This window comes from Rhineura floridana, chromosome 2 (genome assembly GCF_030035675.1).
Source record: "Rhineura floridana isolate rRhiFlo1 chromosome 2, rRhiFlo1.hap2, whole genome shotgun sequence".
In the NCBI taxonomy this organism is placed as follows: domain Eukaryota; kingdom Metazoa; phylum Chordata; class Lepidosauria; order Squamata; family Rhineuridae; genus Rhineura; species Rhineura floridana.
In genome coordinates, this window is record NC_084481.1 from 122649909 (window position 1) to 122669610 (window position 19702).

Below are 19702 nucleotides of genomic sequence, written 5' to 3' on the forward strand. Positions count from 1 at the left end.
TTCTCTGCCTGATTTATTAAAAGTGTTCAGGAATCTTGCTTTCTGTCAAAAGCTAAAATGATGAGGAAGTTTGATCTAATATTCTCTCCTGTTGTGAAGCAAACAATCTTGCACCATAGCAGTTACCACAATATCCTGTGTGAGAAAAAGAGGACAAAGTTAAACACCTCAATTTCAGTTGCTTCTAAGAGCCAAAATACATGTTACCTTTAATCAAGGGTGGGGAACCTGCAGCTCTTGGCCCGCTTTAATGAGAGTGGGAGGAGAAGTGAGAGGGAGTGGGGAATGCCAGAATTAATAGAGTAATGGAAAATCGAGGGGGGGACCCTCTGCACAGAGCTAGTCCTACCATTGCATAGCAAGGAAGCTGCCTTGGGCAGCTAATTTTGAATGTCACAAAAGGCCACCAAACTGTTAATTTATTTTTGTTATTACTGAATTTTTATACCCAGGTGGCCTTTTCTGTCACAGGCACCAAAATAACTTGGCCAGCCTTGGATACTGTGCACCTTGTCTTGGACAGGGATGCCAATTGTTATTGTGTCTCAGGCAGCAAAATATCTTGAGCTGGCTCTGTGTTTGCAAGCTACTTGTCCCTTCTGGGTGGGGATGGAGAGACAGACAGAAAAAAAGAAAGGGGTGGCAGAGAGAGGGGGGGGTAGAGGGGAGGTTATGGGGGGGAGAGAAAAAGAAAGGTTCTCTGACCACTTCTGGCTCTGAATCTGCCTATCACCGGCCCCTGCCCACTGTGCTAGAATGCAACCCCTGGCAGATTATTCTTGAGAGAATGTAGCCCTTCATAGGGGGGGGGAAAGGTTTCCCTGCCCCTCCTTTAGATGCATGGCTGGTTCTGCCCCACATCGTCTCTCCACATTTCTCAGTAATGTTAAGTTAAAGAAGGTGAATGATATGACATTGCCATGTGTCCAGCATTTCTATGAAAGCGCTAGCTAACTAAATGGAGCAGTGGGTGGGGCAATGCTGACCTTTGTCATATCATGTACAAATATCATTGCTGTGTTAACTGCAGATCTATGCTTAAAAGTCAAGTAGCACATTGCCTTACTGTCGGAAGGCAGAGCTGGGGTCCCAATCCCGGGGAGCTGGATCCCGGAGAGTTGGGAGAAGAGTATTCGGATGGATGGCAGAGGGAAGGGGGAGGAACTTCCCCCCTTTGGAGCGAAGACGAAACAGAGGAACTGCCAGTGATAAGGTCGCTTAGCAACGGGGAGCCTGAGCCCTCCCTGGACATTCTCACGCCTCCCCCTCTTTCAGGCTCAGAGCAAGAGGGGAAAGAGGGAGGGCTGCTCACAGCCGAAAAGCGGGGAGGCAGTTTACCATCAGCCCCTCCCCTATCCCCCATCCTGGAATCGGAAACTTCAGAAGAGGAGGGGGGGATGCTTCCCCCCTCACCGCGCACACGCAGACAGCTGAAAAGACAGGAGAGAAGGGGGGGAAGGCGGGCAGTACCTGAGGGGCAGTTAAGGAGGAGCGAAAGATTGCGCGCCCGTTTGGCCCCTTCTTAAAGAACAGGCGGGAAGAAGTCCCTTGCTCTGTCAACTTTCTCCCAATGCCGCAGGACCTGTATCCCTGTATTGCTTCATGAGAAAACGCAGTCTTTGTTTGGACATTACCCTAATAAAACACAAATTAACTACAGCCGTTGGTCTGGTTCCTGAGTCACATCCTGGGCCTGACACTTACCTGTGCAGCCGAAGCTACCCCATGCTTTTTGGTAGGCATTGAAGTAGACATGGTTCAGCTGGGTGGAGGCTGTGCTAAGCTTAATTCCAGGCCCACTGGATGTGTGTATAATGGCCTGCTGTTCATGATCCTGTTAATGATGCTGGCACTACTTCTGATGTACATGTATCAGGGCAAGACTGGCATCATTAAGATGGCAGTACTAGCCCCTATACATATGCTGAGTGATCCTGGAGCTCTGCTTGGTGCCACAGCTCACCCACATACTAGTAATTGTTGGGGGGAGGGTCACAATGGGACATATTCCCAGAGTTCCTCCAAATCTGAAGCTGGGCCTGCTTTTAGGGGTAAACTAAAAGCACATTTAAAATGACATTTCATAAAATGCCAGCTATAATAATCTGCAGTTGTTGTGACTGCTGAATCGAAAGGCAGTTCTAACTACAATGGGAACTGGTCTACATATAAAACTAGCTTCATACTGAGGGTGGTAATCAACAAAGTCCTACTCAGAGTAGATTCACTGAAATTAATGAACCTAAGTTAGTCATTCCCGTTATTCCCATTAACTTCAATGGGTCTACTCTGAGTAGGACTGGCACTGAATACCACCCTAATTTTTTTTCATTTAAATCTTTTAGTATGATGGGGTCTCAGGCTGCCTTAGTTATAACTATGTATTTTGTGTCTATAAATATTGTAGCTAAACATGGTTCTTTTCTAGAGATGAGATGAATATGGAATGAGTCCATAAAGCACTATAAGTCTCCAGAAGTCACATTACTCACTAGGAAGCAAGTTAATTTTCCTCTTCAGCATAATGCAAACAAGCATGACAGTTGCATTAGTCACTTAAAATGAGAGATTTCAGGATTGATTTACAAACAAGGTCCTTCATTTTGGGGCAGGGTTTATCTAGGAAACTAATTCTCATCAGGTTATACTTCCACATTATTAGAAAATCAATAGACTGATTTTTAAAAATTGGTCTTTTAAATAAATTAGGTCAATTAAAGCATAAACGATTTGTATATGCATGTATATATAATTTGTATAATAAAATTATGTATGATAGTCAGCAATTTTATGCTTAAATGCATTTCTAAACAATATTTTGCATTGTTTAAATAACGTTTACAGAGTTAGGTTATGGCAGATCTGAGCTGGAAAATGAGTCCACAGGAAATTCCATGGGCATATTTGGGTTCCCAAGCTTGATGTATGATGTATAATGTATTGCCTTATTGTAAACTCCGCTTAGGATGGGCACAGTGAGACAAAACTCATTCAGTCCAATGTGTGATCTGGGTGTGGTGAAAAGCGGTGTATATTTTTTTTTAAAGAGTAATTAGTCACTGTGATTTGGTTTGATTTATTCCATTTACATCCCACCTCTCCTCCAAGGAGCTTAAGGGTGGTGTATATGGTTCTTCCCTCCCCATTTTATCCTCACAACAACCCTGTGAGGTAGGTTAGGCTGAGAGTCAGTGGCTAGCCCAAGGTCACCCATTGAGTTTCATGGCTGTGGGGATTCAAACCCTGGTCTCCTATGTCAAAGCCCAGCACCTTAGCCATTACACCACACTGGCTCTACACTGTGGTATATAGCTAGGATGTTAGGTTTAGGCTTGTTAAACAGATTCAAATCTCCACACGGCTATGTTGCTGAGAGACGCTCCTAAGCCCAATAGGGCCCTGTAACACAATTACTTTCACAAAGATTTTGAACACAATGAATGGTGGAGTTCTGGAGGAAAGCATGTTGGTGGATCATACACAGGTGGATCTTGTGGAAATGGTCACAGCAGAAGTTTGGCAGGGGATGGGAGGGTTCAGCAGAAAGCCTATGGAGATTGCTCTGTGTGTGCAGAGAGGTGGGATTGATCATGCCCCAACTATGCAGGGTAAAAATATTTAAGATTCCTATTTCTTTCAGTGATATTTTTAGGTCAAAAAATATTCTGCCTAGTTTTGGCAAAATGCTGGAAAACATCTTCTTACCTCTGTTTGAGGCGTCTATCAACCCCTTGGATCATAAAGAGCTGCACCTCTTCCTTAAATATGTAAGTATGTGGATGATTATTCTCCAGGACTGTATTTATCTAGTGATTTCATGATTACACAATATGTCTTAGTTTGAGTGTAGAATTAATTTTTCTAAAAACCATAGGTTTTTGTTATGTTTCCTGTCTCACTGCTCCCTGCTAAAAGCCTTGAAGCTATGGTCCTTGAAGCTACTGTGACAGAACTGAAAATGTTTGGGCAATACTTGGTGGAATGAAATATCTCAAGAGCCACAGAGAAAGAGGTCTCAGCAAGGTTTCTGGTGAACAGGGTGAACAGATCCATGTTCTGCATACTACTTTGGCCTGCCCTGGGGATAGCAAAACAGAATAAATTATGCAAAATAAGCAAAAGTACACAAATTGCATAATTTATACAGGTTGTAAAATTGATTTTATTTCTTGGTGCAGAATTTTGTTTACTTTGGCACAAAGTTCTGGTTTTTCTTTTGCTTATGTCACCGAGAACCCTCCCCTCAGCATGAAATGTGTAGGCCCTCTCCAAGAGACACAGTAGGATTTGAGTGCATTACTGTGTTGATCTATTTTCCCATAACTACCTGCCTGTCCAATGGTCATTACTGCAGTTTAGTCTCCATCCTCTGTGTAGGTACCTGAAGTTGTCAAAGGTGACACCACTTGCTGACTGAAGCTGTGTCCACATTCCTCATATGGTGACAGCCTATACATAGTCCTGACTGCTGTATCCTGAGACCCAGTGCCAGGAACCTTTTGCTGATGTAGCTCATAATCCAGTTTTGTGTGTGTGTATTAGGTTGTTGGGTAGTTTGCAAATTTTTCACAGGAAAAATTCATCAAATGGTTAACCTTATTTTATGAAGCCGCCTCCAGGTTTTCACCTTTTTAAGGCAATTGCTGTAAACTGTCCAGACAGCTTCGGCTATGGGGCGGTAAACAAACAAACTTAAACTTTTCAGATTAAGGCAACTTTTAAAATAGGTCACATTGTGGTGAAATACCATCTGTTGAGGATGCCTTTCATAAAGCTTAATTATGGGGAAGTGGCAAAATTGCTCTGTAGGGGTTTTTGTCAGTCAAAAATAATCGTGTCAATCCACATATGATTGATTTGTGGATTTTAATACTTAAATAAATATGACAGCAAATGAGCAAGACACCATTCTACAACTGCTTGCTCGTTTTCTTATTTATATCGTGCCTTTCTTCTTTTGTGGAACTCAGAGTGGTCATCCATCCAGGTGCTGCTTAGTTTAACAAGATAATGGCCTTACGTGCCTTCAGACCATACCCTGAGATCTGGCTTGTGGAATTTTTAAATGAGGGAGCAAAGAACAAAAGTGACCAGTGATTAATTTTAAAATTGCTATTAGTTTGCAGAGTGCGATTTGTGATCTCATTTAAAAAATATTTTTGCTCTTGGGATACCACAATTGTTGCTGCTGTTGTTAATGTGCCTTCAAGTCGATTACGACTTATGGTGACTCTATGAATCAGTGACCTCCAACAGCATCTGTCATGAACCACCCAGTTCAGATCTTGCAAGTTCAGGTCTGTGGCTTCCTTTATGGAGTCAATCCATCTCTTGCTTGGTCTTCCTCTTTTTCTACTCCCTTCTGTTTTTCCCAGCATTATTGTCTTTTCCAGTGATTCATGTCTTCTCATGATGTGTCCAAAGTATAATAACCTCAGTTTCATCATTTTAGCTTCTAGTGACAGTTCTGGTTTAATTTGTTCTAACACCCAATTATTTATCTTTTTTGCAGTCCATGGTATGTGCAAAGCTGTCCTCCAACACCACATTTCAAATGAGTTTATTTTTCTCTTATCTGCTTTTTTCACTGTCCAGCTTTCACATCCATACGTAGAGACTGGGAATACCATGGTCTGAATGACCCTGACTTTAGTGTTCAGTGATACATCTTTGCATTTGAGGACCTTTTCTAGTTCTCTCATAGCTGCCCTCCCCAGTCCTAGCCTTCTTCTGTTTTCTTGACTATTGTCTCCATTTTGGTTAATGACTGTGCCGAGGAGTTGATAATTCATGACAAGTTCAATGTCCTCATTGTCAACTTTAAAGTTACATAAATCTTCTGTTGTCATTACTTTAGTCTTTTTGACGTTCAGCTGCAGTCCTGTTTTTGTGCTTTCCTCTTTAACTTTCATCAGCATTCATTTCAAATTATTACTGGTTTCTGCTAGTAGTATGGTATCGTCTGCATATCTTAAATTATTGATATTTCTCCCTCCAATTTTCACACCTCCTTCATCTTGGTCCAATTCTGCTTTCCATATGATATGTTCTGCGTACAGGTTAAACAAATAGGATGATAGAATACACCCGTCTCACACCCTTTCCGATTGGGAACCAGTTGGTTTCTCCATATTCTGTCCTTACAGTAGCCTTTTATCCAGAGTATAGGTTGTGCATCAGGACAATCAGATGCTGTGGCACCCCCATTTCTTTTAAAGTATTCCATAGTTTTTCATGATCTACACAGTCAAAGGCTTTGCTGTAATCTATAAAGCACAGGGTGATTTTCTTCTGAAATTCCTTGGTCCATTATCCAACATATGTTTGCGATATGATCACTGGTGCCTCTTCCCTTTCTAAATCCAGCTTGGATGTTTGGCATTTCTTGCTCCATATATGGTAAGAGCCTTTGTTGTAGAATCTTGAGCATTACTTTACTTGCATGGGATATTATGGCAATAGTTCAATAATTACTGCATTCCCTGGGATCCCCTTTCTTTGGAATTGGGATATATATGGAATGCTTCCAGTCTGTGGGCCATTGTTTAGTTTTCCGTATTTCTTGACAAATTTTTGTCAAAATTTGGACAGATTCAGTCTCAGTAGCTTGTAGCAACTCTATTGGTATTCCATCTGTTCCTAGTGATTTGTTTCTTCCAAGTATTTTAAGAGCAGCTTACACCTCACATTCTAAAATTTCTGGTTCTTCATCATACGGTTCCTCCATGAATGAATCTGTCATCCTTGCATCTCTTTTATAGAGTTCTTCAGTGTATTGTTTCCATCTTCCTTTTATTTCATCTTGGTCAGTCAGTGTGTTCCCCTGTTGATGATTCAACATCCCTGCTCTTGGTTACATTTCCCTTTCATTTCTCTAATATTTTGGAATAGGGCTCTTGTTCTACCTTTTTTGTTGTCCTCTTCTATTTCTATATAATATTGTAATAGTTCTCCTTGTCCCTACATACTAGTCACTGTATTGTTGTATTTAGGGTTCTGACTGTGTTTCTATCGCCTTTTGCTTTTGCGTTCCTTCTCTCTTAACCATTTTAAGAGTTTCTTCAGTTATCCATTGAGATCTTTCTTTTTAACTAGAGGTATTGTCTTTTTGCATTCTTCCCTGATTTTTCCCTGACACTTGTTAGCATTGCAATACTTTCAGTACATGGTGGTGAAATGCTAACACTCTTCAAAATAATAACTCAGGCTTTAATGCACAGCTTTCTAAATGGCAATAGATCCTCAAATGTATCCCTTCAAAAACAACTTTTGACATACAAATCTTCTACCAGTATTCTCAATCACACACATCCTTCCCTTCTCAGTATGTTTTATTTAAATTTATACCCCACTTTTCTATACATGGTACTATACATAGAAGCTAACAAAAACATAATTAAATCAGTAAAAATACATATCAAAATAGAAGTGGGATGGCAAATAAAAGCGAGTCAAGACTCAGAACAATCAAAACCACAAATTTTAAAACATCTGGAGCAGAAGCCAGTGAACTCTTAAATCTTCTACCTTTTCTGGCTTTCGAGGCCATAACTCTATCTGCCATATCCTGCTTGATATATTTGCTGAGTACCTTCATTGTGTGGGGGAAGGGGCTGTTACATTCCTATTGACATTCTCCCTCCAAAATAAATGGTAGTGTTCACTGCAGCAAGAGGAAGCAACTCCCTCTGCTGGAAAAAAAGGTAAAAATGCTTAAAGATGTATGATTCTGCCATCTTTGTTGTGAACACTGGGCAGTTTTTGACTAATGAATGACATAGGGCTATTGGGGGCCCTCTGGGTGTGAAAGAGGAGGCTGCATCTATTTCTGTGTTGCCTGCTTTGCTTGTCCTGATCATGAGCCCAGTTCCTAATAGAACATGCAGCTCTTGCTTGATTAGCTGGTCTGAATGTTCAGGGCCTCTCCTAATGTGGCATGGAAAGTGTTGCTGTTATCCATGCTGCAAAAGTAACATCAGAATCTGGGAACCTCATAGGAGGAGATCACGGTGTGGCTTCTTTCCACAACACTATTGTACTGTCTTAATTTCCAGTAGGGATGGGGAGAAGCTATTGCATGGGATCCTCATGTGTGGCTATGCCAGGTATCCTGACACTATATGGCACAGGAATGCAACAGCTGCCTTCCATGAAAGTAATGTGAGGGGGGGAAAGCCTGGTGTCAGGTGGGCGGATGATTAGGTTTTGTTGAGATTGAGCTGCAGCTGAAGGAGACACCTGTAAGTAAATTTATAGTACTATTCATATAAATGAAGATAGAGAAATCCTCACCCTATCAATAATTATGTTTCCTCGTTAGATTTTAACTGTTTAGGCCACACACTTCAGTTGATTGTGTTTAAAGTTTGTTCACAAAGAAATCTGCTTTTGTTGGATTCCTAGGTGACAGGGTTTGATAGTGTGGATGATGAATCCAAACATAGTGACCACATGTTCTCTGACAAGAGCCCCAACCCTGATATTTGGACTAGTGAAAAAAATCCTCCATATAGTTATTACCTGTATTACATGTACGCAAACATCATGGTTCTCAACAATCTTAGAAAGTAAGTATATATTATCACTACATCTTTAGCAGAAAGATATGACATGGAATTTGAAGAGTAGCTTAAGTTAGACCAACATTATGTGAGTGTATTTAAGATCTCCTTTCTAGAGCTGTTTCTCCCCCCTCCCCCCGTTCCTGATTCTGTTTGTAAGGCTGTTTACAGGCAGCCCTCCAAAAGGCGGAAATACTTGTACAAAACAGTGCTGCACAGATGTTTTCCTCAGGCTAGGGTTGTGTAGTCCTCAGTGGCAGCTTCTGTAACAGGCTGATCATCTGTGGAAAGAAGGAGCCAACTCTCCTCTCCCTGATTCTGTCACCTTATATACACCTTATATACAGCATTTGACAAATGCTATTCAAACAAATTCTAACCAGGACTGTACATTCATAGGTCTGGCCCCTAGGTTAAACTTGGCAATTTGAGAAAACAGATAAGCAACAGATTTCTCTTGTTGTCTAGAGAGGAGATAATTTTTAAAGATCCATAGGCATACTTGTAGGCCAGGTGTGGCTAACCTGGGGCCTATGGGCCACATCTAGCCACCCATAAGGTTTTTTGTGGCCCCCAAGCCCCTCCAAATTTGTAAAAATAAAAATAGTGTTGCTTTGGGTCTCCCACTGCAATACTATGACTACAAGAGGTTTGTTTACTCCTCCAAATGGGTCCATTTGTAGAACTATAATAATTTTTTAAAAATTACTGACCACTCCTGCAGGTCCCTTGCTGTGATTCTGTGATGCCAAAAGGTTTTTATGCATCCCTCCAAATTCATAAACATTTGTTGGTCACTCCTGCTTTTGCACTATAGCCATGACCTCTTTGACATTTGGCTCTTCAGCCTGAAAAAAGTTACCCATCTCTGTTGTAGACCCATCAGCTGCCCAAAGTACACATGCACCTTTTGTTAAAAAACCTGCTATGGTCTCTGGATCAAACCTACTTTTCAAGATTTTGTAACACTTCAAGCAATGTCCGGAGATGGCAAAACTAGCTTTCAGGAGTATAGCCAGTATTCCTGCAATAGAAGTTTGCATAAAAACATCACTAGCGCCAGTAGATTGGGTCCATAACATCATTAGACACTCTCTTTTTTTTGTCTTGCCTGGATTAGTTTTTAAAACTTTTCCTATGTATATTAGCCTGTGAAGGATATGTAGAATGTCCCCCATTTTTCATGTGCTTTCATCTCTCTTCTTTTTTACAAAAAATGCAAAGCAATAGAATGCAAATGCCCTACCATTTCAAAAACATGTTATATTTTAAAGTAATTTTCTTTTGAACATTGCTTGCCGAAGAACATTTTCTTTCTTTAACCCCCCCCCTTTTCTTTTTTCTTGTTAGGAGTGAAATTGACTAGACTGGAACTTGTTTGAATCAGTCTAGTGATTCACAATTCCTTTGGTTTTTGTATGGGAATGAAGAAAACTGCTGTGATTAAGAAATATGAAACAGATAAACTGACAGACAGCCACCTCTCCTAGTTTATGCTTGTGTTTAAGCCATCAGCTAGTGCCACAATAGAGCTGAGGGGAAAGTTGCCTCTGTTATTCCACAGAAAATATAATCAGTTCACTGCATAAGTCACCCTATGGTCTGAAGTGAGTCATTTGGGCTGCAAACATAAACATACTTAACAGAGAGTGATCCTCACTGAACACAGTGGGGCAGGGCTGACCCAAGATATTTTGCTGCCTGGGACAGAGAAGCAAATGGTGCCCCCCCCCAATGTATTGTGCCCAAGGCCAGCCAAATGATTTTGGCACATGAGGCAGAAAATCTCACAAACACCTCTTTTCCTTCCCTGGCAGTAAAAATACAATAATAAATAACTAACAGTTTGCTGCCAAAAATCATTAGCCCTTTGTTACTCTGCTTAATGGTAAGACTGACCCTGACCCTGACCCAGTCCCTGAAGGGACTGTCACTTTATTCTAAGAAACATGCATAGGATTGTGCTCCACATCACCCTGGCCCTCACTTTATTCAGTGTCTCAGAGGCAATTTGCTTGCTTATCTAACTGGTGTTGTGATCTTACATTATAAAAGTTATTTTATGATTACCCAGGAATTACTTGCAAAGAGTGAATGCATGCTTACAAATATTTTTATCTGATTTATTTTAAATTCCTATAGAGAAAGAGGTATGAGCACCTTCTTGTTTCGGCCTCATTGTGGAGAAGCTGGATCAATCACTCACCTGGTGTCAGCTTTTCTAACTGCGGACAACATTTCCCATGGGTTACTCCTGAAGAAGGTACATGACTTTGTCATTCATTTAGCAAAATAAGGCCACAATTTTTGTGTGTGGTTATTGTGAACCTTTGGACTCATTAGGACTTTAGTAAAAATAAGAAGGCTTGAGCTTCATAGCTTTCATTGGGAGAGTTAAGGACATACTTCATTTTCTGTGATGAAAATTAATGGGGGTTTTCAGAGCTTAATTTTGTCTGGACTGTTTATGGTCCATAAGACAATTGTCCACTGGGTGGCAGACTTGAGGTAATACAATTATGATACAGTTAATTCAGAAACGTTTGATATTAGAAGAATGAAACGGTGCCCTTCTAGGGGACCTTTCTAGAACACAGAGCGATGAATACACCATTGTTGTTCTGTTGCCAGGGAATATCTAGATGTTTTTTCTCTAAGGAAGTGTTTCTGCTGTAAGGTTATCCCCAGCATTCAGGCAGAAATTCTCTGTTTCTCATTATTAAGCCACATTTTGGTCCTCTTTTTAAATCCACACATGCTTTATTTCCTCTGTTCTGCCTTCCTGGAGCTCAGATCACGTCTAAAAATACAAACTGCAACAAGGAAAATACAGTTTTGGTTATATATACAAATTTACGCTTTGTTCAAAAGTGAGGCTATCATTTGCAGAAACCTGGATTTTGAAGGGTTGGGTTGTACTAAAGTCACAGAAGACATATTTATCACTTCAGGGCCCATCCATACCTAACCTCAAAGCCATGTTTTCCATATTCAGTTGGTGGCCTCAAGATCCATACGTGTTCTGTTTGCTCGGATTTATTTTTTAAAACCTGATTTTCAGATATCATGTAGGTGGGGTGTTTTTGTCTGTTTTGCTTTTGCATTTTGTCACGCCTCTAAATCCACCTCTTTAAGATGATTGGTCCTTAAGGGTCCTTTGCTTTTGGTGTGTTTTTCTGTTCTGGCACACACTTGGAAGAGCACGAAAACATATATGTATCATTGTTTAATTGATATGCATGCACGGGTTTGTATTTAGGTAGGGAAAAAAGATCCGGAACTGTAGTAGAGAATTAAAGAAATAGGGTCAGACAGATGAGAGAGGGTCTCCGAAAATGATTTTGGGAGGAGGACTGAGAACCTGCTCAGAAATTGGAGGAGTGGATATTTTCCATCCTACTCCAACAATGGGCGCAGAAAATGATTACCTGCAAATAATGGAAAAGAGGACCTAAAAAGAAAGGTGTTTGAAGACTGAAAGTTAATGAAGCCTTTGTTAAAAGGCATCAAAACATAAACAGGAAATGGATGTGCAAAACGGCAAAGTTAACAGTAACCCCCCAAAGTGTCAGCAAAATAAATGCCATTCCTAAGCCTTGAAAATCCACAAGTCGTCTTATATAAAAATGTCCATTTATACATCGAGAGAAAGGGCGGGATATAAATCTAATAAATAAAAAATATAAAAATGCAAAAATGTTGCATTGGTAAATAATTGATTTTTTGACTGAGCGCAAAACGCTCAAGCAAAAACAACACAGAGCCCAGTACATAGTATTTAAATGTTATTAATACAATATAAACCTTCATAGTGAAGAAAAGAGGTCCATTCCCTGTTTTCAAGGAATACTCAATTTTTCAATTGTTGGCAAAATAGTTTTTAAAAAGAAAAGTGATACTTTGACTAAATAATTGCTTTAATATTTGATTGCAAAATACAGCTTTTTTTTTTAAAAAAAAAAGCAAATGGGAAAACACTGAGGAATGCAATACAGCTTACAGAAGCAAGGAGAAAGAGCCCAGGTTCAGTACTGGAAACACGACTGAGCTGTAAGGAAGAAGGAGGTGCCGTGAACAGAGAGTGGGACCTACCCCTGTGATCCGCGCATAATGCAAAAAACTGGGGCAAGATGTCCTCACTGCAGATGTTACAGAGGTTAATAATTGGGATAGCAATAATAATCATTTTATAGCAGAATAGGGGAAACACGGATTTAAGTACGAGAGAGTCTGAAATGGTGGGGAACGTTATGGACACCGACAAATTAATGGAAACACAAGGGGCTTAGATTGCAGAGGTAAGCACGGGCCCTCAGTTAATGGTAAACCATTTGTTTAACATCCCAAGTCTCAACTCTTTTTTTAAAAAAGTTATAAACAATTGCTAATGACATTTATTGAAATAGATAATTGTAAAATATACAAAATGACAGTACATATGCAGCTCTTACAGGGTTAGGGGGAAAGGGAGGGCTCAGTGTTCCAAAGTCATAATGAATGAAGTTGAGCGCATTCCATTTCCTCTGACTGAATATCTCATTTCCTGTTATCTCTCTTTACCAATGAATAATGGCTCTTTCTGTTGTTTTTGTCCAGAGTCCAGTTCTCCAGTATCTTTATTATCTTGCACAAATCCCCATTGCCATGTCTCCTCTTAGCAACAACAGTCTTTTCCTGGAGTATTCAAAAAACCCACTCCGAGAATTTCTACACAAGGGACTCCATGTTTCTCTGTCCACAGATGACCCTATGCAGTTCCATTATACAAAAGTATGTAATTGTGGAAGTTCACTGCAATTTAAAATGAATTAATTTAAATGGTTTTTCTAGCCAACTCAAAATAAGTAGCCCACTCAAATGCATGTTCACCTAGAAGGAAGTACTGAACATAAGGTTGAAGCCATAGTATTATATTGAACTCATGTTCACATTGAAATAAATTAAGTACATTGGGTCTCTTTTGAGAATGATATAGAATATTGCCCATAGAGCAATTGTGTGTTTGTGTGAGAGAGAAAGAGACAAAGAAGACAGACAGATGGAGATCCTGTGGTGGACCTACAGCCACTTCCTAAGCCCTGCTGGTTGCTGAAGGCAGGACTGGAAGTGGGGACAGTTTTTTCTTACCTGCCACTGTGATCAATAGAAGGGTATTACTTATGCCAGTTCCAGGACTTGGCATAGTTGAAAGTTCTATTTGGTGACATGCCAAGGAAACAAGGTTGCTTGGGGTTCTGCAGATCCCCCAGACGTGCTCCCCAAATGCCCCATCATTTCTAATAGCTCCTCTGCTGGCTTTAAGTTTTCTTCCTTATTTGATGTTTAAATCCTAAATATTGAATACATAAACATATATGTGTACCTGTTTAGACTTTTAAGATCTACTTTGGAGGCCTGAGTTGCCAAGGATGTCTGCAGTTCCCAGCAAGTAGCTCACCATTTGAGATGGTCCAATAAAGCATTGGACAGTTGTCTTAAATTAAGTTATTCACTAGGAAATTATATATATTTTTATATTTGAAGGAAGCACTGATGGAGGAATATGCCATAGCAGCTCAAGTGTGGAAACTGAGCACTTGTGACCTGTGTGAAATAGCAAGGAACAGTGTACTACAAAGTGGTTTGTCACATAAGGTAAATTTAGTTTGCTGAAGGAAGTGCTGTGTTTCATATATGCTCTTTTGTGTGTTAAGGGCCAAACATGAAGATGGGTGAATCAGGAGGCCTGATCAGGATTGGGATTGCAGACATTGTATATTAAATGCGTGGATACACATTTATCCTAATACAATAGTCTGAAGGTTAAAAGGAAGGCCACTGGCAGGGTATCCTGCCTATTTAAGTATTTATACTATGGCAGAAAAAAAAGATGAGTGACTGACCTGTCCAGGTTTGGGGATGAACAGAAGCCAAGTTATCTCACAAAATGGCTTCTATATGGTGGTCATATGAAATGAGTCCCATGGGATCTTTCTCTTCATTTCAAGCCCATCATACACAGTAATTCATTACAAGAACTGGAGAGATTTTTCTCTGCATCACCATAAATCTCTTCCATGCGCCCCCTCCCCCATGCAGTGATGTGGGGAGCATCAGCCAGATCTCTGTGCTGAGGCACTATGCTAGATTTACAAGGCAGCTGCTACTGGGAGCCATTTAAAGCAATCTTCAGATGGCAACCACTTTGGGTGAACAGTCTCTGAGGGCGTGGCATTAAAACTGAAGAATCAGTGTATTCCTGGTCTACAGGTTGTTGAGGAAGAAATGAGAGAGGCTGGAATCACTGTCACCGCTGTTACTGCTGTCTCTCCCCTCCCCACCCCACATTTCTCTCTGATATTTTTTTTCCTCTGCCATAGTAAGTGTGGCTGCTGAGATGACTCAGCAGCATGGGTTGCTAATATGTGGCCCTCTTGATGTTGTTGGACTTTAACCCCATCAGCTCAGTCAGCATGACCAATACTTAGGTATGATGGGACTTGTAGTCCAACATCTCGAGGGCCATGGATAAGCCATCCCTACTCTATGGTCTCCCCTACGTCATTTGTTTTTTGCTTTTGGTGGGTGGGGTAGACAATGCTTTCTTCCAAAAAGATTTTTTTTTACTTGTCTTTAAAATTCAAAGCAACTTTAAGCTGGTATCACCTTTGTTGTTCTGTCCTTAGGAAAAACAGAAATGTTTAGGGGTAAATTATTCCAGTGAAGGGCCTGAAGGCAATGACATTCGAAAGACTAACGTTGCACAGATTCGGATGGCTTACAGATATGAGACCCTATGCAATGAGCTGAGTTTCCTATCTGATGCAATGAAGACAGAAGAGATTACTGCGCTATCAGAATAGTCCCAGTTCCAAAATTATGACAGTATCACGCAAGGGACAGAAGCGTATGGACATAAGAGAACTTGAGCAACTGCAGGAGAGAGTGCTGTCTGGTGATCAGAAATCTTATGTTGCATTGGACCTGACTGCAAAGCCAGTTTCTGTTAGCAGTTAGCATAGTTAGCACTGCCGTACACATTCAGATACAAACTCACAATAAGATACTTTATGCTGCATATGGCATTTAAAAGTGCACTCTAAATCTAGTTATATTTATAGTGTTTGTATCTGGGATACATAGCATTCTGCTTTGAAACAAATAATATGCAGCAGCTTCTGGTAGCACACATGCACCTCTTTTGCCATGCTTAGTGGCAGGCAAAGATCTATGGCACTTTAATCTCTGGTTTGTGTACACTCTTTGATTTATAATCCAAGACTGCAATGAATGTAGGAAAGTAAAATAATATGACCAAAGAGCTGCATGTTTTTCCTGGTTGTGCGTTATAGGAAAACCCATTCAGCACCATTTTGTCTCTCCATCCCCATCCCAAAAAACACAATAAAGGTGTGGCCACTGGTTTTGTAGTTTTATTAAATCTTTTATAATGAATTTGTATTACTAGCAACATCAGTCACAGATGTTTATGCTGATTTACCATTACATTTTGTTACAATGTGCTGGTGTAGGGCATGAGATTTACAGAGCAATCTTATACACATCTATTCAGAAGTCTATGGGAATTGGTCCCAGGCTGGTTGAGGCAGAAGTGCTTCTTTGCTGCTGAAGAGGGAGGCCTGCTGGTGGGATGGAACTTAGGCTGCTGGAGGCTCCTTGCTATGCCTGTGGAAAGTTCTGCAGGCACAGATATGCTGCTCGCCATGGAAGGAAGGAGCATTCTGTGGGCATTGAGGATGACTTTGGATCTCTAGGATCCCAAGCCCCTTTGTTTTCCTGTTAGTTTCAAGCCAGGTTGGGCAGCCCATGTCAGCCCTGAAACTGGTGCAATTCATTTCCCTCCCATTGGTGTCAATGATGGAAAAGTGAGGGGAAAGTTAAAAGGAAGAAAAAGTTGCCACTCCCTACTTCCCCCATTGACCACAGCAAGTCAGCAGGATTATCAAACGGTGGAGCAACCACCATGGAATCTCTCCCTCCTCCCCCACATCTATAGAATCACTCAGTCAACCAGTTAATCGCTGCTGTTGCAAATCTTAGGGTATGTTGATTTTATTGTGAATGTAATTGTGTAATGAATTGTCAATGTGAACTTGAAAAGTAGCATTTCTTTTTCATGTTACTTTTGTGTGCTGGTAAGTCCCGGGGCAGAGCTAGAGTCTTTTGTGAGTACTAGAGACCTATGCTACTGTTTACAAATATGCAGGTTGAGCTGGGTGTTTGGTGGGGAATTGACAGCTTTGTAGCCCCCCAGGGCTCCTTTATGCAAGCGAATTCCAAAGCTCAAACTTCTCTCTGCTCAATTTTTTAAAGAAGTATCTCTTGTCCCTCAGATCTAAGTCCAAATCGGCTTTAACTCCCATCTAGGTAGGTATGTAGGTGTGACTTTCATAGCTGGTCTTGGCTATTAATTAACATTCATGGTTAATGGCCAAGCAAGCTAGAGCAAAAAATGATTTTGCATCAGAATCTGTGCAATTGTGTGAACTGTGGCTGTGAAGATAACTTTGCATTCATAAAATTAATTTTCAAAACGTTGATTTCAATCCAGGACACAATTATTTTGAAGCAAATTCCAAGTGCTTGACTTCTAATTTCAGTTGTCTTCCTCAAGTGAAGGTAATCTGTTCATGGAAACAGGCTTCTGCAGCTGGTACCTCTCCAGAATTAGGATTATATGAAAACAGTTCCTATAACTCAATCCTTGCACCCAACACCAGAGGATTGTGTGGGAAATTAGTGCAGGTTACCTCTTGATTGAAACCAATCAAGCCCCTTTCTTCCTCTCTCCTAGCTGATCAACCCTGCCCAAGAGTGCCTGCTATGTTTACACATAAGTGTATTCCTGCCGTCTGAATGAGAACTGGTGTGTTTAGGAATCTACTATATCTGCAAGCACAATATTGTTTCAAATATTAATCTGAGAAGTATTTTTCTGAAATCTTTACACAACTTTATTACATGCAGTGAAAAGGAGATTCCTTCCCATCAAGTTCCTGTTGGTGTAATTTTGCATTGCTCTATCTCTGCTTTAGCAATACGTTCTTCTGAAGCAGCATTTCTCTAGTCTTGTTTAGAAACTAGTTTAGCCATAGTTCAGATAAACAATTTTAAATTATTTATCCTGCTAAGACTTACGTGAAATGGATTTGCTGTAAGCTACAGAGAAGTCTGTATTATGAAAATAAAGTATGCACAGAAAAGCCCATCTCAAATTTAAAGCTTCCCTTAATTGTGATATATACATGGTCAGATTATATAGATTTTTATTGTTTTGACTAAAGGTTTAGGATTGTTTGTATTATATTCGCATGATGGGGTAGGTTGGGCAGAGAGAAAGGCTTCCCACCCACCCCTTCAATGTCCCAAGGTTTTTTTTTGCAAACCTTGTCAGAACTTGTACAAATGGTCCCACTCTGTCAAGATAACAAGTCATCACACAACTTTTAAAAAATATTTTGAGCTTGCTCACCATAGTGAAAGCACGTATATCTGCAGTGTTTGTGTGACATACCTGCTGTTTGTGGCACTTCACTCTTGAGAAAGCGGAGGCATCTGCTCACCTAGTGAAGTATATATATCACAGTGTGGAGGAGAACCTGGCTGGGAGTCGAGTCTGTGAGTTCAAATCCTTGCTTGTGTCTCCTGGGCGTCAAGGGCCAGCTAAAGATCACCCCCACGGTGAGTGGCTCAGGGGTTACATACCCTGCCACCTGTACAGCCATGGGCAAGCTGCATAGTCCCAAGGAGCCCAGTTGCCCCCCAGCTGGCAGTTGCGGACAAGGAAGGGGCTGGCTTGTGCAGCTGTGGCAAACTGAGCAGGCCCTTGCCAGCTGGGGAGGACTAGCCTCAGAGGGAGGCAATGGTAACCCGCCTCTGAATACCACTTACCATGAAAACCGTATTCATAGGGTCGCCATAAATCAGGATCAACGTGAAGGCAGTCCATTTCCATATGTCTGAAAACAGTGCCATAGCTGCTTGTTGCACTGGGGAGGCTATTTGCATACCATATTTTAAGACTTGTGAGCAAATAAATGTACAGAATCACTTTAAACAAGGAACATCAGTGTTATTAAATATTGTAAAGTTTTGGTTGTGTCCTGCAAAGTAGCAAAACAATGGCTTTAGTATAGTAATCTCTCCTTCTCACAAACAGGCTAGGGTTGGGTACAAGGAAGGTTTTTAACTATACTTTAATTCCAAATTAATTTTTCCTCTCCTATTTGTGCACTAGGAGATTTAAGCTGAAATTCCAAACACTTCTATTTATTTGAAAGATTTATATACCGCTTAATCATTTGCATTTCTAAGCAGTGTACATAAAAACAAGCCATACATAAAATGAAACAATAAAATAATCATAAAACCAAACCGTACCTTAAATTGCCTGCTGGAACAAGTGTTTAGTTCTGAGTAAGCACGTCTAGGAACTTGTAGAAAGAAACCACACTGCTGGAGTATTTTGGTAGTAGTTGTGTTCCACAAGTATCCTACCCTTGAAAAATCACTGCAGGTCAATTATTTTCTTAGAGAAGCATTGTTACTATAGCTAGCTTATGGTAACCTGAACTATTTACAATATTAACAGGTGATGTATTTTTTATTGTTTATGTAGTTTCCTATCTGAAACCTTTGCACAGGAGAAAGCTAAGACAAACAGTTGTAGTTAGAATCCTTCCATTGCTAGTTTAATTTTATAAAACAGCCACTATGATTATCTTGCTTTAATCAGGAAAATTTGTTATAGTAGAATATTTTGCTGTCTAAAATTTTGAAAGTATACAGCATTAAGAAATATTTTAATGTGAAAAAATGTGACAACTCTTTAAAAGCGTGTCCAGAAATACAGCCTTGATTTCACCTGATCTCCTAGAACCTACAGCTAAAATACTTACCACTTCCAGAGCAATAGTTGTTCTTTTTTTGCTTTTGGCATGTTGCCGTATGATGTAGTCATTATTCAGCTAGCATTATATAAAGTATTTACTGGCTGGAGGAGCATGAGTACAGCCATGGAACTTTTCTCAGTTTAGGCACATGCCATTAGTATGGAAAGGAAAATCCCCACTCACTCTCTAATAACAGCAACATGTGACCAAGTGTGCAGAAAATCACATACAAATTCACTCAATGTCAGA

The 19702-nt window shown here is 40.4% G+C and overlaps 1 protein-coding gene across 2 annotated transcripts in view; it reads left to right on the forward strand.

Moving 5' to 3' along the window:
• AMPD3 (adenosine monophosphate deaminase 3) overlaps nucleotides 1-15995 on the forward strand; it is a 63135-nt gene extending 47140 nt beyond the window's left edge. For both annotated transcript variants that reach the window (XM_061610399.1, XM_061610398.1), the window contains exons 10-15: nucleotides 3641-3767; nucleotides 8404-8567; nucleotides 10704-10824; nucleotides 13158-13331; nucleotides 14085-14195; nucleotides 15227-15995. In XM_061610399.1, the coding sequence (XP_061466383.1) occupies nucleotides 3641-3767; nucleotides 8404-8567; nucleotides 10704-10824; nucleotides 13158-13331; nucleotides 14085-14195; nucleotides 15227-15403 (874 nt within the window). In that variant the 3' untranslated portion in view covers nucleotides 15404-15995. The remainder of the gene's footprint in view (nucleotides 1-3640; nucleotides 3768-8403; nucleotides 8568-10703; nucleotides 10825-13157; nucleotides 13332-14084; nucleotides 14196-15226) is intronic.
• Nucleotides 15996-19702: the final 3707 nt, after the last annotated feature.